Source organism: Panthera uncia (genome assembly GCF_023721935.1).
Source record: "Panthera uncia isolate 11264 chromosome B3 unlocalized genomic scaffold, Puncia_PCG_1.0 HiC_scaffold_1, whole genome shotgun sequence".
NCBI lineage: Eukaryota > Metazoa > Chordata > Mammalia > Carnivora > Felidae > Panthera > Panthera uncia.
In genome coordinates, this window is record NW_026057582.1 from 927,697 (window position 1) to 948,133 (window position 20,437).

Sequence of the window (20,437 nt, forward strand, 5' to 3'; positions counted from 1 at the left end):
CCCCCCCCCCCCCCCCCCCCCCCCCCCGTCAGGAGTGCTGTGCAGGGGCTCAGAACCCTGTCCTTGGAGGTATCTTCAGTCTTGCTTCCTGTCGCTGCCGGTGCCCTGTTGCGCACGTTGGGCACCGTGTGTCTTCCCTGGCCTGGCATTAGACGCAGGCAGGGGGGTCTTCCAGTTCTTCTAAATTTAGCCTGAGACTGTCAGTGCCAGGCAACCTCCCCTGGGTCCCAGTCCCCTGCCTCAGGAGGCCAGTAAGGTCGAGGGAGAATGTCTATGCAGCTGTAGGTGAACCCATGCTGGGCTCCATTCCAGAGGTCCTCAGGGGTCTTCCTGGCCTGGGGTCCCAGAGAGGAGTGTCTCTGGGCCTGCCCTCTGGAGGGCTAGCCCAGGACTGCTCATGGGAAGACTGCTCTTTCCCAGGATGCTCAGAATGATGTGTGAGCTGGGTTTTGAGGGATGCCTAGGAGCTCGTCCAGCCGGGAGTGATGGGGATGGTCGCTCGGGTTCAGTGGCCGAAGTATGTCCAAGAGAAGGCTGCTGGTGGCCACTGCGGGCGCCAGGGCCTCTGCGTTTGTGCAGGCACCCCCGTCTGTTACCTCCTGAATGCTGTAATTATGGGTCTGTAACCACCCTGGACTGGGTGCTTCTCACAGACAGGACCCATCTGAACCTCTCTTTGTCCCCAGCGCCGAGCCTGGCAAAACCAGGGATGCCTAGTACATGTTGGCCGAATGAATGAACCAGATTCAGACCAGCAGGGGTGCTGTGGTTTAGGAGGGCCTGGGGTTTCTTGAGGGGAGGTTTTTCTTATGTCGCCTCGGAGGGCTCTGGGTTCTCATTTGCGCCAGCCGCCTGGTCTCCTGGCCCTACTTTCTTCACACTTGAATTTCTTTTCTCTCCTAGGCTGGGGCAAGAAGGAGGAGCCCGGGGGGCCCTATGGGTGGGAACAGGGGCGCCCTCGCCAGGGGCTTGGGGAGGCCAAGCAGCTTAGAGCAGAGCAGTCAGAGGGCCTGCCTGGAGGAGGCGGCCTCTGTTGTGTTGGCAGCTTAGGGAGGCTGGAATATGCCAGGAGTGCCTTTTGGGGGCCGGGGTGAGGCCGGGGCATCAAGCTCCGAGGGCCTGGGCTCAGGTACCAGGGGGATTGCAGCCCAGGCGGAGGGGAGGCCCGGCCCCAGGGGACTGGGCGCCTGTCTGGTGTCGTGGCAGAACCATGCGCCGGGGGGGTGGGGGTGGGGGATGCGGCAGTGGCTCAGAAGGCCATGACGGGGGGCAGGCCACATGGGAGGGTGGGCCCCGACTGGGACCCTAGGTGCGGCGGGCTCCCTGGCCTCACTGTGGGGTTGGAGGAGTGGGCCCGGGCCGGACACAACCTCACACACTTCCCTTTGACTCTTCCAGAGGCTGGGTGCACTGGCTGGGCTCGGGGAGACCCTGCTGAGAGGGGACGGTGAGCGGCGCCCCGGCTGGCCCGGCCCTACCGGATCAGGGCACCATGAACGACGTGGCCATCGTGAAGGAGGGTTGGCTGCACAAGAGAGGTCAGTGCCCTCGGGGGCTGGGCCTGGGGCAGGGGTCCCTCGGGTGGCGTGGAGCCCGTGTGGGCCGGCCAGCACGGTGGCTGCCTGGCTGGGTCCCTCAGGCGGGAGAGGCACCGCCGCCTCCCTCCCTGCTTTCCTGGAAGGCAGTGAGGACACTGGGGCCCGTCCAAGGCCTGGCTCGCTGGCGGCCCGGGGCGCTGCCCGAGGGCTCCTGAGGGCAGGGCAGTGTTACTTGGCCTGGCCCAGTGCCCGCCTCAGGCCTGGGCTGTGGGGTGGGGTGGGGGTGGGGGATGGGGGGGCTCCGCACCAACCAGGGGCCCAGCCCCGGTGTGTTTGGGCTGGACCTGTGAGCCGTCCGAGCCCAGTGTCCGTCCAGCCTCTGCTGTCCGCGTGCTCAGGGCCCTGCGCCCAGGGAGGGGCTTGGCGGGTCCCGGTGTGTGACGGGACGTGTGGCCTTGGCCCCTCGCCCGCAGCCCCCTGCCCCGCAGCCCTCTGTGACTCGGGGGTGGGGCGTGGGGCGTGGACAGGCTTCATGTTTAGGTGTCCCCCGGGGAGTCACTCCCTCCTGCCCCAGGGCGGGGATTAGCAGCCGCCCCCTTCCTCTTCCTCTAGACTTGTTCCCTCCCAAGGCTTTGGTGATCCCCGCTAGCTGGTTAGCCTCCCCTCACGGGTGCCCTCCGGCCGATGGCGTGAGGGTTCCCCCTCCCCACCCCAGGATCCCACAGGCTGTTGGCAGGGGGAGCCTCGGCCACGGGGAGCAGACGGGGAGGTATGCTAAGGCGCCCGGCCGCAGGCTGGGTTTCGTGGGACGCGCGGGAGCCCCCAGGAGAGCAGGCTGGGAAGCAGTGGGGCCTGTAGCAGCAGAGAACGGGGGTCAGGGGCCGCGGAGGGGCTCGAAGCACAGGGTCCAGGATGTGGTCAGCCGTGTGCTGTCAGGGCTGGCTTCGGTGGCTGCGGGGAGGACGGCACCCTGGGCCTCGAGACGGAGGCGAGGCGGCCCCCGGGCCCCGTGGTCCGTGGGGAGCCCTTCCGCCTGGCTTCTCCCAAGAACCCCCCGCACGCGCCTGCCTTCTCCGTCCCCGCCCCCAGTGCTCACCTGCTGCCATCCCCGGCCTGCTCCCTGTGTCCTGTGCCTGGAGCCCCGTCACCAGGCCGGGCTCCGTCTGCCTCACCTGACAGCCCCGTCCTTCACCCTTCACCCTTCACCCTTCACCCTTCACCGGCCCCGGGCCTTTCTTTCCTCCGCGCCTGGCCGCAGCACGGGAACACGGTCCCCTACCTGAACCAGCAGCGAACAGTTGTTGACTGACTGTTAGATTAAGATGCTCCTGGCCCTGTTGCTGGGACGTCCCCCAGCCGGGCTGGAGCAGGGGCGCCTCTCTGACCCCTGGGTGAATTTCAGGTTGCCCCTCAGGGCACGTGCCTTCTGAAGGGGCGGGAGGCTGCGGTATCGGGCCGGGGGTGGGGGGGTGGGGGGGTGGCCGTCCAGAAGGCTGGGTTTGGATCTGACCCGGCTGCTTTGTCGCTGTGTCCCTCTCCAAGGGCAGATCTGTTGAGCTCTTCGGCCCTCGGTTTCTCACGTATGTGACGGGAACGGTGGCAGGGAACGGCCTGGTGGACTCTAGGGGGCCCCCAGTCTGGGCACAGCCAGCCTCAGCAGCCTCACTGGGAGAGAGGGTCCGTGCTCCCTCCGGGAGGTGGGCATCCTGCTGGGGGGAGTGACCTCTGGGCTGTTTCCTGGGTGTCCTCATACTGTGTACTCTGGGCAGAGAAGCCACAGAGGACAGTGGGGAGTCCAGCCTGCGCGGGGATGCCCGGGTTTGAGTTCCAGCCCTGCGCTGACCTGTTCTGGGGTCCAGGCGAGCCCTCCAGGCCTCAGGGTCCCAGTGTGTCCAGTGGGGAGCCCGTCCCCGGGAGACTGAGTTCAAGCTGCTGACGGCTCAGAGGGTGGCTGGGAGGCAGGCTGGGCCGGCAGGGATGGTGGGCAGACGGGCGGCCCCAGAAACGGGTGGCTTCCCGACCGAGAGCTGGACATCTGGACGTGCGGACAGCCCGAGAGATAAGCAGACACCCCAGCTCTAGGTGGAGCCCCCAAGCAGTGGGCAGCTGAGCCCACGAGCCCCCAGCGCTGATGGCTGGAGCTGGGCTCAGCACCGCTCAAAAACTTGTGCACTCTCTTGATTCTTAAAGGCTGACGGTTTTTGAAAACGAGGCCTGCTCCAGGATGTAGGTCTGGCTGAGCTTGGCCTGTGGCCTCCGGTTTTGTCTTCAGACCGCTCTGTGCTGAGGCCACGGCCTGTCTGTGCAGCTGTTTTGGGACATCCCTGTCCGGTGGCCTCACTCTTGGAGCCCAAGCTGTGGGCTCTGTCTACCCGGCCAGGCTTGTGGTTGTTTTCCTGGGTGTCCCTGACCCACAGGCAGGCCAGCTGGACCAGGAGAGGGGAGGAAGGCAGTGAGGAGCTGGGCCACGGAGGCAGGAGGGGGCTCTGGGCCGGGGTGGGCGGCCCTGGGGACCCTTCTGCTCACGCAGGCCGGCTCCTGGCCAGGAGGGTCTGGCCCAGAAGCGTGCTCGGCAGTCCTCAGCGGAGCACAGCCTGGCCCCCGGGGGTGGAGGGGTGGGATGAGGAGAGCCGGCCCTGAGGTCTGCGAGCACATGTGCCCAGCGCACGGGGTGCGGTCGTGTCTCCCTGCCCTCTCGCCCCCAGGGATGGTGCCGGCCGGGGCCCCGAGTTCGCGGAGCTTAGCAGGTCTGGTCCCTGCCCGTCTCCCGCCCTGTTGTGCCCCAGCCCTGAGCCCTTTCCCAGCAGGGATCCGGCCCTGTTTCCAGGCCGAGGTGGTCCGAGGCGTCCTGGTGGAGGTGGGCTCCTGGGCCGGTGGTTTCTCCCACCTCCTCTCCCTCGGTGGCAACTAGGTCCTGTCTCCCACCGTGGCCATGGCCGTTCCCCGTGTCTCACGTGTGGCTCTGATGAGGAGACCATGGTTTCCCCTTGCTGACACAGTCCCCTACCCCATCGCTGGTCCTGGGGTGCCCCTGGGGGGCTCCCCTTTGAAGGAGGCAGCGGCTTTGCTAGGCAGACACCAGGGGACCGGCCTGTGGGCCTGCTGAACGCACTTCTGAGCGCAGACCTCGGGTTTCCTGTGAAGGCCCCGTACTGTTGCCTGCGCACGGGTGCCACCAGGGCAAGGGGCTCAGCAGGACCGCCAACGGTGGGTGTCGCTCCCCTTACCCTGTGCCTCGGGCTAGAGGGCAGGGCCGCCCTGGGCCTCCTGGGCCTCAGTTTCCCTGGCCGTCAGGTGAAGGGCGGCCCCAGTTCCTGTACAGGTCACACCGATGTGGCTATGGCTTCCGTCCCAGCAGCCCCTTGGTCCGCGAGGCCGACCGCGCAATGCCTTGTGTCTGTGAGGGTCCGGAACTGCCCCTGGGACAGGTCAGGGCAGGGTGGCCGGGCCTGGGGGCGAGGGCAGGTGCCTAGGAGGGAGGGCCCCGAGGTGTGCTCCAGGGCCGCTGGGCCTGGCGTGTGGCCGTGGCCGCCATCGGTGGGGCTGTTTCCTGTTTTGTGAGTGTGTTGGGTTCTCCCTGTAGAACAAACAGCAGAAGAGGAAGCTGGGGCGATGCGTGGGGGGTGAGGGGTCACTGCCCTCCTGGCCCTGGGTCCCTTGGCCCTTGCTGGTGGCCCCAGCGGATGGCTGTCCCATGGTGAGCCAGGCGCCGGGCAGGGCCGGAGGACGTGGGAGTCACGAGCCCGGGAGGGGTGAGGGGCCACAGGGTAGGCTCTGCTCCCTCCAGCCGGCCCTGGGTAGCACGTTGTGCAGGGGAGAGGGTCCCGAGCCCCCTGCCCAGACCCCCACCGGCCAGCGGCTCTCCGCAGAGGCCAGGCTCGGTTGCATCAGGCCGGGTTCCTAGAAGTGCTGTGGGCTGGCGCGGGGTGGGAGCTGGCCCGGCCACCGCTGGCGTCCCTCCTGCCCAGGCACACCCAGCCGGGCTCGGGGCCAGCGCCCTCCCCGCGGGCCCTCCCGTAACTGGAGCCCGTGGCTGTGGCTCCGTGCCTGCTCCCCAGGGCCACCCCACGGTGGGCACATGCCCACTGTTCCTGCCCACTCGACGTGCCCGGTCCCTGCTTGGCGGCCCCCCGGGCAGATCTGGCCCCGGACAGGCCGGCAGAGGTTCCTGGGGTTCCAGGCTGGGGTGGGCCGGTCGGGTGAGCCACGGGCCAGACCCGGGAGCCCTGCCTGGCCGAGCCCTCGCCTCCTCTCTCCTGCCTTCAGGTGTGTTTCTTTAACCATAAGAAATACTAGACCTGTATTTCGGGGGTGTTGCAGTCGACGGCCGGGTTTGGGAGGGGTTCCTTCTGATAACCCCCGGTGCTTGACCTAGATCTCCGGGCTCTGGATTCAGGTCCACAGATCCCCAGGTGGGCCCCAAGACCGCAGGCCTCTCTCCCCAGGCCTGCGACCCAAGGTGCCAGCAGATAGGAGTGAAGCTGGTGGACTGATGGGTGGGGGGCTGCCCCCTGGACCGTCCAGCCCCCTGGGATGCTTGTTCGTGGAGGCGGGGCTGTGGCTGCCCCCTCACCCTCACCCAACCAGGTCTCTGAAGCCCAGCCTCCCCGAACCCCACTGTGGTGAGGCCAGGCGCACGTTGGACGGAGCGGGCAGGTGAGGCAGGTGACCAGCCGCCGGCTCGTGGAGGGAGACTGAGAATAGGCGGTGGGGAGGCCCACGCAGCCCCAGGCTGGAGCCGGGAGTGAGCAGGGCCATGGCAGATGGCGCCTGGGCAGTGGGGCTGTGGCCTTATCTGGGGGCGCTGAATAAGCACCCAGGCAGGGGTCTCTGGGCCAGGGTCTCTGGGCTGCCTGGGACAGGAGACCAGAAGCGAGACAGTGGGTGTGGGCAGGGGGCCCCCGGACCAGGGCAGGGGTCGTGGGGACTAAGCCACGTGGAGACGTCCCAGGGGGAGCTGGGACGTGTGGCGGGCAAGCTGGGACTAAGGGGTGGCCCCTCTGGCCTGCGTGGGGGTGGGTGCTCGGTGCCCAAGGAGGAGGTGGGGTTTGCAAGGACGATGACGTCTGGGCTGAGATGGTCGGCAGGCGGCTGCACCTGGGGTGGGGTGGGACGTGCTGGTCGGTGAGGGGCGCCGTCCCGGGCGCTGTATTGACGCGGCAGGCAGGGCCCGAGCAGCCCCCGGCACCGTCCCCCGTGTTCTGAGTTGACCTGTGTGCACTGGGCCGTGACTTTGGGACCTGCCTGCTTGATGGCAGAACCAGAGACTTGTGGGGAGGTCGGCAGGTGTCATGCAGCGAGCCTAGCCTGGGCCGCAGGACCGGGGTCTCCGTTTACCGTCTGTGACCTTCCTTGGACCTCGGGTGCCCTGGGAGCTAGCGGGCACATCACTCCCTGCCCTCCCTGCCTGCCAGGTGGGCCTTCTGGGAGGGCTGGGTGGGATCGTGGGGGAGGGCCCGGCGAGGCTCAGGGGCCATGGTGGGGGGGAGCGTCTGCCCTCCACGTGTCACCCCTCTGCTGGGCGGGGGGCGGATGCCTCCTCTCATTCAGCCGTGCCCCTGGCCGGACCCCGTGAATGCTAGGCAAGGCTCAGTCTCAGGAAGCAGGTCGGTGCCCCGCGGCCCCGCCTGAGCGAGGGTGTGACACTGCCCGGCCCTGGTGCTCCTTCCTGGGGGCTCCCGGACCCTCAGGGTCAGCCTGTGGCCTAGCATCCTGCTGGTGGGACAGGGACGCAGGGACCGCAGCTTGTGCACAGGCAGAGGCCTGGCAGGCCCCCCCCCCCCCCCCGCCAGATGACCCACGCCGGGTGCCCGCCCGCTGCCTGCCCCCTTCCCGGTGGGCGGCGACGGATGGGCCGCCGTCAGCAGGGCTGTTTGCTCACTGTGCTGGAGAAGGTAAATGGACGCCCGGCAGCTGTCGGCCTGCGATGGATGTGCTGGCGGCAGGGGACCGCACGGTCGCCGCTGTCAGCTGGCGCCCGCTCCCCGGGCCTGCTGGGGCTCGCTTTGCTGTGGAGAAGCAGCCCGGTGCCGCCTGGCGCCCTGCCAGCCGCCGCCGCCCCCGCAGCAAAGTGTTTATCCGGCAGTTTCCCCGAGAACCGGAGGCTTGGAGGGAAGGTTCGCGGGGCTCGGGCGTGGTGGCTGAGCAGGCCGGGGCCTGGCAGCACGGTGGGGCGGGGGGGAGCTCTGGGGCGCCAGGCCCGGGCTGCGCCATGACTCCCTGCGTGCCCACAGCGTGGGTCCCAGCCCCCAGGTCCGCTGCCTGGGGCGCCCCGATCGTGACGTGGCTCAGGACCCACGGCTGGGAAGCACGGAGGGGACAGGCCCTCAGCCTCTACCCACCTCGTCTCCAGCTCCTGGTGGTATGGCCCCGGTGGGGTGACTTGGGCTACAGGAGGTCAGGATCTTCCGGCATCTTCCTGGAGATGAGCCGGCCCCAAGATGAGCAGGGCTATTAGAAGGGCCCTCCTAGTGGAGGACGCACGGGGACACCACGGCGGCCGGTGCCAGGAGCTGAGGGTCCCTTAGAGGCGCAGGAGGAGGTGGGGGAGCCTGGCTGAGACTGCGTGTCCCCCTCCCCCCACCACCCCAGCCAGGACGCCTAGGGCCCTCCCTGGGGGTGGACCGGCCGCGAGTGAAGGGCTGGGGGGAGCATGGGTCCCCTTCTCTGGTGGCAGGTGGGGCGGGGTCTCTGAGGGCCAGTGTGGGTCTCTCCCCCACCCCAGCCCAGAGCTGGGCTTCTGAGAAAACCCTGCCCGTCCCACCTGCCTCCCAATTTTGCCATGGCTCCTGTTTCCTGGCTGCAGGGGTGGGGGCCCTCATGGCCAGGCTGTCCAGCTGTGCGGAGGGGACCCTGAGGCTGGCCCCCGGGACTGTGAGGACGCCCCACGTGGGCCTTGGTCAAGTGTCTGCCTGCAGTGGGGTGGGTGGGTGGGGAGCCCCTCCGGGAGACCCGGGCTGTGGCCGTGAGTGGCAGGGACCAGTGGTGCACTGCACGGCTTCCCGGAGGTCACCCTGGCTGTGGGCAGGCATTTGTCCCCGGGGCAGTGGTGGGGACCCCCATTTAGGGAGCAGTGACCTGAAGGGCAGACTCAGGCCTCCCTGTTCGTCACCCGCCCGTGCCTGTGCCCGGAGTGAAGGCTCCTAGGTTCCCACCGCCAGCAGCAGCCGGCGAGTGTCTGTCCCCACCCCAGCCCCCGTGGCCCTAGTCCTGTGGCTGAGGACGGGGGTGGCTGTGTTCCCCCTTCGTTACATCCTGTGTCACCCCGGCCTCCTCGGGAGTGAGCAGGGCTCCGGCCCCCCATCCGCCTGGGCCGGTCGTCTGGCCCGAATCCTGTGTGGGCTGAACTCACTCGGATGCAGGCCACAGCCCAGGACGAAGTCAGCACTGCCTCGGCCCCCAGGTGACCGCCTGGCTGCACGCGGCTGGGCAGAGAAGGGTCCGTGTGTCTCAGAGCCTTGGCCCCAGCCTCCCCTGCCTCCCCAAGGGCTCTGTGGGCAGGGCTGCCCAGGCGAGGGGCCAAGCGAAGCCGCCTTCCCTGGCCCTCCCGTCCCACCCATGTGTCCTGTGGCTCTAGGGCTCAGCCACGTGGGGCGCGGCAGGGGAGCAGCTGGGGGCCGACCGTGGCCCCCCCTTCAGCGCCCTGGGCCAGGGGGCTGCTGGAGGGTCCGGTGGAACCACCGCCTGTCCTCCTGGGCCCCCGCCCAGGGCTCATGCAGACTGGGGGCCTGTCCCTCAGCCTCTTCCCCGCCAGGGCCGCTCCCTTGCCGCCCCCCCCCACCCCCCCGCCCCGCGCCCCAGTGCTGGATTGTAGAACCTTCCTGGGCCCGGAGTGGACCAGGTGCAGGGTCGGGTGGCTGGGGTGAGTCCCGGTGGCACCCCCTGTTCCGGGAATCCTGCGGCCCGGTGGGGAAACTGAGGCCCAGCCTGGCGTGTGGGCGCTGCCGAGCAGGTGTGCACGTGCCGACCGCGTGCACAGGGTGCGGGGCCGGGCGCGGTGGGGGCTGGCAGCAGTTGGTGAATCAAGATGGATTTTCGGGGCTGCGCGGGCGAGGCGCTCATCACTCTCCCCGCTCAGCTAGCGTCCCGGGGAGCGGCAGCTGGCGGGATGGGCGACACTCCATCAGGGGCCGACAGCTCCAGCCTGGCGCGCAGGCGGGTGGGAGCGAGCGGCCCGGGACGGCGCGGGTGGGGGGCTGCGCACAGCCCCCGGCGCCCCGTCTGCTCGTGCCCACCCGCTGCCCCGGCGGGAGGCCCGGCGGAGCCGCGTGGGCGGGCGGGGTCCCCGGGCGGTCGGTGGGTCGGAAGCAGCGGGTCCGAAGGGGGCCGACCCCGGCCTTCCACGGGCCGGGGCGGGGGCTCCGCAGAACCGGATGCGGTTGGGGCAGAGGGCGGGCCGCCGGCCCTCACGGGGGTCCTCGCCCTGACGGTGGGGGCGGGCCTGGAGGTGACACACACCCCCCCCCCGCCCCCCCCTCCCCGTCGTGTGCAGCGGAGTGAGGGCTGGGTCACACCCGGAGGCCCCTGGCCTGCGGAGGCGGCTGGGCAGCGGGGATGGGGGAGGAGCACACTGGGAGCTGCCGGGTCCTGGGTGGGGCCTTTGCCCGTCCCCCTCCCCTGGGGCCCAGAGCTTGGGGACCCCAGCCCCCTCCCCACCTGCTGCCTAGTGGCCCTTCTGACAAAGCCATTGTCTAATTAGTAAGTTTTCTATCGTCGTTCAAACTCCTTGCTCGGCAAAATGTAAATGAAATGCTCTTTTTTCTGGGTGTCAGAATGAAAAATGACAGTCGCTAGAATGGCACAGAGGACATCTGCTTTGGCTCTTAAGTGCGGTTGCCTGCTTATGGCTGATGTGGCAAAGCTTGGGGGGAAACTTCCCCGAGCACCTGGGTGGCCCACGGGTGGGACGCGGTCGAGGGTGGCGGGTCTCAGCCTGCGGACCGCACGGACGCCTCCTGGGTCCGGCTTCCCCGTGGTGCCCAAGACTGTGCTCTGGGCCCCTGGGCAGGGCACGTGGTCACGTGGGCGGTGAGGGGCTGCGGGGGCCGTGCTGCATAAGGGCCCTTGGTCCCACTTGCTGTCCCCTGAATGCTGGGTGCCAGGCTCCTTCCCGTGGGCCAGGGAGGGGCCGGCTCTGGCGGGCGGTCCACTTGCCGTTGTGATGGCAGTAACAGTGTGGCCGACACCTGGCGGGACCGAGCGGGTGGGGGGAGCTCTTAGCCCTGAAGCGCTGGTGGGTGGCTGTAGCTGTGTGTGCTGGGGACCTCCTGGCCTGGCGGCGCCTCCTCCGGAAAGGCCCCCTGGATCGGGCCGGCCTCTCGTTAGCTGTGCCCCTTCCCCCACGTCCAGGTCCCCTTTCCGACATGGGGGCCGGCTCTCGGTCATGTCCCCGAGTCACGGCGTCCCGGGTGCACCTGTTCTGGCACAACCAGCTGCGAGCCTGCCACAGGGACGGGGCTCCGGGGGGGCCTGGGGACGGGGCCCGGCGGCCTCAGCCCTCACCGAGCACACGTCCGCAGGGGAATACATCAAGACCTGGCGGCCCCGGTACTTCCTCCTCAAGAACGACGGCACCTTCATCGGCTACAAGGAGCGGCCACAGGACGTGGAGCAGAGAGAGTCCCCGCTCAACAACTTCTCTGTGGCGCGTGAGTGTGCCCGCGGCCACCCTGGGGTGGAACCGGGGAGGGCGGGACAGTGCCCAGCAGCCCCCAGGCTCGGGTCCCCTGGGCCTCTGCGTTTGGGGCCAGCAGCTGCCAGGGGCCAGGCTGGGCGGTGCTGGCTTTGCATCACCTTGGGAACTGGTTAGTGGATGCTTCCGGCTGCCGGGAGGTCTTCGTGCGGAGGCCCAAGGCTGGAGACCCCAGACCTGTTTGGGGCACTCTGGCTCTGGGGGACAGAGCCCCGCCCGGGACAGCCGGCTGGCTGGAGGCCAGCTGGCGCTCACCAGGGTCTCTCCACAAAGCCTCTGGGTGGGGACCCTTAGCTTCCGGGAGCCTCTGTCACCCCTAGAAAGAGCCCTCAGAGGCCTGGGCCCCGCAGTGGTTTCCTTCCACCCTCAGCAGGGGTGGGGTCGGCAGGCACAGCACAGCCGGCCGCGGCGTCTGGCAGAGCTGGACGAACTGGGACCTCTTCGAACCGTGTGGCCGCGGCCTCATCCCGCACCTGTGAGAGGGAGACCCGGGCCTGGAGAGGGGCTGCTGAGCCAGGCAGGCCTTCCTGTGGGGTCTCTGTTTCCACCCTGGAACCTGGCTCTGCCTTGGGGCCAACCCAGGACCCAGGCCGGGTGGGGGGCTGGGAAATGAGGGAGGGGCTCATCAACCGGCCGACCTCCTGGGTTCCTCTTGGGACGCCATCAGGGGTACTGAGTGCAGTGCCCACCGAGGGGTCTGCCCCCCTCCCCCGGGCTTCTTCATACACCCCGTCTCTGGCCGGCTCTGTCTTCATTCAGCCTGGGAGCCTGGGGCTGCCCCACGTCGCCTGGTGCAGGTTCTGGGGTCTCAGGAGGAGGAAGCACAGGCTGATGGGGAGGGACTCGTGGCTTCCGTGCCTGTGGGTATGGCGGGGGGGAGGGGGTGTCCTGGCACCTTGGCTGTCCTGCCCACCTTCCGGGGTGCCCGGCCCTGTGCTGCAGGGACAAGGGGCATGGCCAGCACACCCCACCCCCAGGGCTTCTGTCGGGCAGTCGCTGCCTTTCCGTCCTCCAGCCTGGGGGTCTCGCAGGGGGGCTTTACCACGACCTGGGTCCGGTGAGCCCCGCCTCTCCATCCTCAGGCTCCACAAAGCGGCTGTGAGAGTAGGAGCCCTGGGGTGAAGGGAGACCAGGGAGGCAGGCGCCGCTGTCCCCTGCGGCCTGGTGGCCATGCAGGGGACCTTACTGCAGTGCCTCTGGGCTGCCCCCAGCGCCTCCTTGTTTGGGGCCAGGTGGGGCTTCAGGAAGGAGGCCTGGCTGGGGTGGGGCCGGGTGCCACCGTGCTGGCAGGGGCATGAGGGGCCCCAAGGAATGTTCTGTACAGGCGGAGCGTGGGGGGATTGAGGGGGACTCTGCAGAGGCGCACGGGAGGTGGGCACCCTCCAGAGGGCTGCCTGAGCAGAGTGGGAGGTACTGGGGCCTCGAAACCGGGCCGCGGTCCAGCTGGAGCGCCAGCCAAGGAGCAGAGCCGCACGGGACAGGGGCTCATCCTTGGGGAGGGGTTCCGGGGCTGGGGAGACCGGTGGTCTCCGAGGGGCGAGTGGGGGGGGGTGGGCGTCAGCACCGAGGAGACCGCCACGGGATTTTCCAGCCCCCACCCCTGTGTCAACACAGGCCACCGTCCCCACGAGGCTGGCCCCAAGCCCCTCCTGGCACCCGGCCCTGGTTCACCTCTTGCTTACACTCTGCTGAGCCCAACCAGGGGCCCTCGAGGCCACCGGGGCACAGGCACCGGCATGTCGGAAGCCCCTTCACGGGCCCCGAAACCCGTCTCCACTCCCACAGACGGAGCTGGCACGGCCTGGGATTTCTCGGCACCCCCTACTGGTTCCCACCCCTCTGGGGGCTTGGTGCATCCCCACAGCCCCTCTGCTCCCGGTGTGCACGTGCCCCAGGTGTAGGTCTGGGTGCTCCCAGTGTGTGGGTGCTCCCGGTGTGCGTCCGGGATCCCTCTGGGGGTGGTGGTGGGGTGTCGCCACTGTCGGGTGGCTGGGTACGGTCCGAGCAGCCTCCAGGGAGGGTCATCTGCCGGGACAGGCGGCCCCTGAAGGGTGAGTGGGCACCGGCCTCTGCCCTGGGGTTGGCCCCGCTTGGAGGGGCAGGGGGCCGGCAGTCACGGCTGGGAAATGGCGGGAGGTTCCTGCTCCGAGGCCAGCTGCCTGCCCTCCCGGGGACATACTCCCCACCCTCTGTCCAGTCGAGTGGTGTCCTGGCGCGCCACACGGGCTCAGCGACCAAATGGCCAGGGGAGACGGCCCGGGGCTGAGGAGACCCAGCCTCAGCCCGCCCTGCAGGGGCGCGTCTCCCGGCCGGAGCGCGGCGTCTGGGCTGGGACAGGGGTCCCGGCTCCGTTTTGCGGTCGGGGAAGCCAGAGCATGGAGCGGGGATGGGACGGGACTTCCCAGGACCCGGTGCGGGGGGGGGGTGGGGTGGGGGGCAGGGGGGCTGTGTGGGGCGGGGGGTGTGCAGAGGGACACTCACGTGCCAGCCCCGCCCCCAGAGTGTCAGCTGATGAAGACGGAGCGGCCCAGGCCCAACACCTTCATCATCCGCTGCCTGCAGTGGACCACGGTCATCGAGCGCACCTTCCACGTGGAGACCCCCGAGGAGCGGTGCGGGACGGACACGCGGGGGCGGGGGGGGGGGCGAGGGGGGGCCCCCTGCTCCCCAGCGCTCCCGTGCCCTCCTCAGGCCCCTGGTGGGGTGGATGCGCCAGCCTGCGGGGGGCCAGGCCTCGGTGTCCCCCAGCATCTGGGCCTGGAGCACGGGGCCTCACCCGGCCGCCCTGCAGGGAGGAGTGGACCACCGCCATCCAGACGGTGGCCGACGGGCTCAAGAGGCAGGAGGAGGAAATGATGGACTTCCGGTCGGGCTCGCCCAGCGACAACTCGGGGGCCGAGGAGATGGAGGTGTCCCTGGCCAAGCCCAAGCACCGCGTGGTGAGGCACCCCCCCCCCCCCCACGGGCAGCACGGCGGGGGGCGGTGAGGGGCAGGGATGCAGGACCCCCAGAGGGCCGGGCCCCTGTGCGGCCCCTGACCCCGGGCACCGGCCCGCCGCCCCACAGACCATGAACGAGTTTGAGTACCTGAAGCTGCTGGGGAAAGGCACGTTCGGGAAGGTGATCCTGGTGAAGGAGAAGGCCACGGGTCGCTACTACGCCATGAAGATCCTCAAGAAGGAGGTCATCGTGGCCAAGGTAGGGCGCAGGGCCGGGTGGCCTGGGGGCGGGCGGCGGGCGGGCGGCTCACCTGGCCCTGTCTTCCAGGATGAGGTGGCCCACACGCTCACAGAGAACCGCGTTCTCCAGAACTCTCGGCACCCTTTCCTGACGGTGAGCCCCGGAGGCGCGAGCTGTCTGCGTGAAGTCCCCCGCCCCCGGCCTGAGGGACCCTCGTACCTTTCTCCCCACAGACCCCGGGTTTCTGTGCTTCAGGATTCAGGCCCGTGGGGGCGGGGGGGTGGCGGGGGGGGGGGGGGGGGGGTGTTTGCTGCCCCCGCGGTGCACAACAGGGGGGGGGCCCCCCTCTCCCCCCTGCTCTGCCCGGGGCCCCGGGGGCCCCCCCCCCCCCCCCCCGCATGCTGACCCTCCTGCACACAACCTTCTAGCTGTTTCCCCTTTGGGTCTCTGTCCCCGGGGAGGTTCTTGGCCCAGGAAGGGTGTATGGAAGCTCTTAGAGAGCATCGAGAATGAACTAGAAGTTGTTTCCTGGCCGAGCCACCCAGGAAGGTGTGGGCGAGCTGGTCAGCAGTGCAGTGGACGGACAGGCTGCCGTTCGCCTGGGGGGTCGGGACCGGGCCAGGCACCACTCGGGCTCTTCTGGGGACCCCCCCAGGCCCGGTCACCCTCCGCCCAGCACGGCGTCCCCAGCCCAGGCGCTGCCTGACCCAAAGCGGCGGCAAAGCAGAGAAGCCCCTTCCCTCCAGTTCGTGCTCCTTCAAACGTTTCCTTGTGAGGCGTGACCGGCCGGCCCCTGTGGGGGTCTTACCTCGTCTCGCTCGCCGCTCTTCCTCTTCCCCAGGCTTTGTGCACTGCCCTCCCCCTACTCTGCATGCCCCTTGTCACAGGTGACGGAACTCAGGCCACGCGCACTGGCTCCCCTCCTGCGGGCTCCCCACGGGATAGGGCTTGGGACCTGGAGAGTTGGGGACAGTGGCCTCGTGGCACAAGGTCTGGAGCTGGTCTCCTGGCCTGTGTTTCCTGTGAACGGGGCTCATCCCTGGCCGCCGGGTGAGACCCAGGGTCTGTCCCTCGTGGGGAAGACTTGGTCCTCCAGGCCTTTCCTTTTAAAGCAAGGCAGGAGGGGCGCCTGGGTGGCTCAGTTGGGCGTCTGAGTTTGGCTCAGGTCATGATATCATGGTTTGTGGGTTCGAGCCCTGCATTGGGCTCTGTGCTGATGGCTCGGAGCCTGGAGCCTGCTTTGGCTTCTGTGTCTCCCTCTCTCTGCCCCTCCCCTGCTCATGCTCTGTCTCTCTCTGTCTCAAAAATAAATTAAAAAACATTAAAAAAATTAAAAAATAAGGCAGGAAGGGGGTGCCAGGGTGGTGGGGAGGAGTCTCTCCGCCACCGTCCTGCTTCCCATGTTCGTGGCCTGGAGCCCCACGGCCCTGTAGGGAGGCCTCCACATGTGCACCGGAACCTGCTGGCCCCTACCCTGCCCGAGATCCGACCCGGAGCCCGCGCCTTCTTCAAGCACGGCTGGTGGGCGTCAGGGGTCCCGCAGGGCCACGGTACCAGCTCTGCCTTCCCCGTAGGCCCTGAAGTACTCCTTCCAGACCCACGACCGTCTCTGCTTCGTCATGGAGTATGCCAACGGGGGCGAGGTAGGCCGGCCTTCCGTGAGCCTTGGGCCACCTTCCCCGGCACAGGGACGGTGCCCTGCCTCCCCCCAGTCCCAGCACCCCCCCACCCCCCTCCGTGTGTCGGGGTCTTGCCCCGTGGACGGTGCCCCCCACCCCCGGCCCCGAGCACTGCGGTCTCGCTCTGGGACCCTGACTGCGGCCCTCGTCCCCCAGCTCTTCTTCCACTTGTCCCGGGAGCGGGTCTTCCCCGAGGACCGTGCGCGCTTCTACGGCGCCGAGATCGTGTCCGCCCTGGACTACCTGCACTCCGAGAAGAACGTGGTCTACCGTGACCTCAAGGTGGGTGGGTGTGAGCAGGCGGGGCCGCGGTGGGGGCAGGGCTGGCGCTGACCCGGAGGCCACCCCGCAGCTGGAGAACCTCATGCTGGACAAGGACGGGCACATCAAGATCACCGACTTCGGCCTGTGCAAGGAGGGCATCAAGGACGGTGCCACCATGAAGACCTTCTGTGGGACGCCCGAGTACCTGGCCCCCGAGGTGCGCACCCGCCGCGCCCGCCCCCCGCCCCCCGGTGACCCAGGACCCCCGGGCGGCCCGTGACCCTGTGCCCTGCGCCCCCCAGGTGCTGGAGGACAACGACTACGGCCGCGCGGTCGACTGGTGGGGGCTGGGCGTGGTCATGTACGAGATGCTGTGCGGCCGCCTGCCCTTCTACAACCAGGACCACGAGAAGCTCTTCGAGCTCATCCTCATGGAGGAGCTCCGCTTCCCGCGCACGCTCAGCCCCGAGGCCAAGTCCCTGCTGTCGGGGCTGCTCAAGAAGGACCCTAAGCAGAGGTGAGCCCCCGGCCCCGGGCCGGCAGGGTGCCGGCGAGCCGCCCCATCCCCCTGCTTCCCCTAGGAGCAGCTGGGCGCCTCCCGGGCCACGTGGCTGACCTGCAGCGTCCTCCACCGGGGCTGGCCGGGGCCGGACGGGCACCTGCGCCCGGACCGCGCAGCCTCCACACGTGCTCAGGAAGACCCCACCCGGTGTGCTGCACCTCCCTCTTCCTCCGGCCCCGCCGCCCCGGGGCTGCGCCGTCAGCTGGCACTGTCCCCCCGGCCCACCCCCGGGATCGAGCTGTCCCCCTCACACGATCTCCCTGCTCCCTTGAGACCGTGCTGCCCCACCCCCCACCATCCCCCCCCACCCGGGACCAGGCCGTCCCCCTCGCTGTGCCCCCCCCCCCCCACCCCCTCCCAGGATCACGCCGACCCTCCTGTACTGTCCCCCGACCCCCAGGGACCCCAGTGTCCAGTACAGTCAGGCATCCCAGCCTCACCCAGCAGGAGGAGGGGCCCCGTGCCAGCGGGCAGCGTGAGGCACTGACCAGTCTCCTCCGCAGGCTGGGAGGGGGCGCCGAGGACGCCAAGGAGATCATGCAGCACCGCTTTTTCGCCAGCATCGTGTGGCAGGACGTGTACGAGAAGAAGGTGTGTGGGGGCCTGGCGCACGGCCCCCATCCCCGCGCCCCCTCCCCAGGCTCGCAGGGTCTGCGCCGCGGGATTTCCTCCTGAACACTGTTCAGGTCCCCCTCCCGGCCCCCTGGAAGGAGCCGTGTGCACGGACTCCTGGAACACGGTGCCCCGTCAGGTGGGGGCACCAGGCCTTTTCCAGCCCCGCCGCTAAAGGCTGGCCTTTGCTCTCCCAGTGCCCCCAGTTATCTGACCTCAGACTCTCCTGCTGCAGGGAGAGCCCTACCCACCCTCTGAGCATGCAAACTGGGGGGAAACACAGGCCCGTGTGGCACATGGGAGGTCTCCCGGGAGCCAGGCAACTGCTTCCTGCACACATCCCTCTGTCCCCCGCCCCCAGGGACTTGGGAGCGCCGGGCCCTGGCCCAGGCCGGCGGGGTGGCCCGGCAGGCTCAAGAAGGCCACGCTAGGGCGTGCTGGGCGCCCTGTCTCCGAACACACTTCCCGCTGGTTTCCATCGCACCCTCCCCCTGTAGGCCCGTCACAGGCCACACGCCCTGCCTCGAGCAGGGACCCCGCTAGCTCATGAGGGCCAGCCCTGGTGTCCTGGGGGGGTGGGTGCTGGCCTGCAGGGCCCTCCTCCCACGTGCACACCCCCTACAGTTACCTGTGTGTTCTCTGTCACGGGGAGGCCTCTCTGCAGCCTGACTTAGCCAGCTGCACTGTGGCCTGGAGCGCACGTGAGGCCAGCCAGGCCCCGCGCTCAGGTGGGAAGCCTGGAGGGCGAGGCCCCAGCAGGGACGTGCGCAGGAAGGCCTGGCCTCAACTCCTGGTGGGAAGTTGGGCAGGGAGGGTCCTGGGAGCCCTCTGGGTTTGGGGGCAGGTCAAGTTCACTTTGTGCCCCGGGGCACCTGGCTGGGGCTGGCACGGGCACGTGGCGCTGCCTGGCTGCGCCCTGGGTTCCCTCCCAGGGCTGCGGTGGGCTCTTTGGACCACTGCGCGGGAATACTACCCGCTGGCCCAGGGGGCTCCAGGGATGGGGGGGCCGGGATTGTCCCTGTATCAGGAACGATCAGAGTGGGGCCGCTGGCAGCTGGGCCCCATGGCCATGGTCAGGAAGGGGTGCGTGTGGCCCCTGGGGATGGGGCTCTGGGGCTGGGAGCCCACCGGTGTTCCATGGTGCCCTTGTTCACCCCCTTCCCGCGTGCGAAGAAAGCTACAAAAAGAGAAGAAAACCGGACTTGTCTCCTTCCACCTGGGGGTACTAGGGTCCCGCAGAACTGGTCACCTGCCGGGGCCTGCTGTGAACAGGGCCCGGCCTGCCCTTGTGGGGGGGCAGGTCCGCAGGGCCCGGGCCACCGCCCTCCCCCGTGGCTCCTTGCTGCAGCCCCGTCCTCGGTCTCGCGCTGCCTGGAGACACGAAACCCTTCCTGGGGGCGGCCCCTGGGGGGCAGTGCGGAACGGGGTCTGTAACTTGCCTCCCCTCCCCTTGCCCCCCCGCAGCTCAGTCCGCCCTTCAAGCCCCAGGTCACCTCAGAGACGGACACCAGGTATTTTGATGAGGAGTTCACGGCCCAGATGATCACCATCACGCCCCCCGACCAAGGTGAGGGATGCCCCACCCCCCGCCAACCCCCAAGTCTGTTTTCTCCCTTCTCTTCAAACCGAAGAAGTTAGCGGCTGCCCCTGGCAGAGAGGCCCACAGGGTTCACCGGACAGGTCCCTCTGGAGGGTGGCGATGGGGGCGGGAGGGCACCGTCCCTGTTCCTGGCATCAAGAGGGTCCTTTTCCCCAGCGCATGGTGGCTGCGATCCCGGCCCTGGGGTCTGAGCGTGCCGCCCACCCGCCCACAGGCGACAGCGTGGAGGGCGAGGACAGCGAGCGGAGGCCCCACTTCCCACAGTTCTCCTACTCCGCCAGCGGCACGGCCTGAGGAGGCCAGCAGCGGACTCCCGACGCCGGCTTCAGGGGACGGGGAGGAAGCCTCGCGGACAATCCGATCCCTAGTTCGTGTTGTGTCCGAGGGGAGCCGCCTCGGAGCGCGGTGGGAAGGCCTTCGTGCTGCGGGAGGGGCGGCCCGCCTGGGAGGGAAGGGGTCCTGCGGGTCTTTCTAATTTATTTCGTCTAGCTCTCCAGACGTGGCCTTGGCCTTCAGAACAATTAGACTCACGTAGGAAATGGTCGAGGACTTCTGCAGCCACGTGCAATTGGGGGCCCGGGAGGGCTCTGTCCCCGGCCCCTCCGTCCCTCCAGCCAGCGGTCCCTGGCTGCCACCTGTCTCGGCCCAGCCCCCGGGGCCCCAGAAGCGCCCGGCGGTGACGCGCTGGCCCGGTTCCCTCGGCGTCCTGGCGGGGAGCTGCTCTTGAGTGGGGCCGGGGTGGGGGCGGGGGCAGGGGCAGGGGCAGGGGCAGGCAGGGCTCGGCCGGAGGCTGAGAACGAGGTTGCGATCTGTTGCTGTGTAATACGCTATCACATGCATCTGGGGTTTTTTCATCTTAGTGACAAGAGAGCCCCTCCCTCCCGCCCTCTTTTCCCTCTGGGGCACCTCAACGGTGTCCCCAGGTAGCACTCTTCTGTCGAGAAGCTTCACTGTCCCGCCACACGCCCCACGCCCTCTGGAGGGGCCTTCAGCGCGCCCTCTGTGCCTCCGGGCCGGACTCCGCGCTGCACGGGGGCGCTTTTTACATTCAACTTTACTATTTTTACTATTATGAGACTTTCCCTCCAAATTCTTCAATAAACACTGCTTTTCAACTTTGTGGCTTGTTCTGGTGGGTGGCGGGCGGCAGAGCGTGTGGGCCGGCCCACGTGTGCGTGGGGAGCACCCAGCCTCCTCCCCGCCGCCCCCGCCCCGGCTCCCCCTCCCTGCGGGACCTCCGGGGCAGGGAATCCACATCCCCAGCCGCTTCACCCCCTCACAGCACATCTGGGATCCCCGGGTCGAGGGGCG

At 68.9% G+C, this 20,437-nt stretch overlaps 1 protein-coding gene across 1 annotated transcript; it reads left to right on the forward strand.

Annotated features, from left to right (window-relative positions):
• Nucleotides 1-1,374: 1,374 nt before the first annotated feature.
• On the forward strand, nucleotides 1,375-20,245 carry AKT1 (AKT serine/threonine kinase 1). The gene is made up of 13 exons (XM_049612009.1): nucleotides 1,375-1,538; nucleotides 11,057-11,185; nucleotides 13,730-13,841; nucleotides 14,021-14,168; nucleotides 14,296-14,427; nucleotides 14,497-14,562; nucleotides 15,984-16,052; nucleotides 16,245-16,370; nucleotides 16,441-16,569; nucleotides 16,655-16,869; nucleotides 17,418-17,505; nucleotides 18,991-19,093; nucleotides 19,341-20,245. Exons 1-13 carry the CDS (start codon nucleotides 1,493-1,495, stop codon nucleotides 19,418-19,420), a joined length of 1,443 nt encoding a protein of 480 aa, XP_049467966.1. The 5' UTR covers nucleotides 1,375-1,492; the 3' UTR covers nucleotides 19,421-20,245.
• Nucleotides 20,246-20,437: the final 192 nt, after the last annotated feature.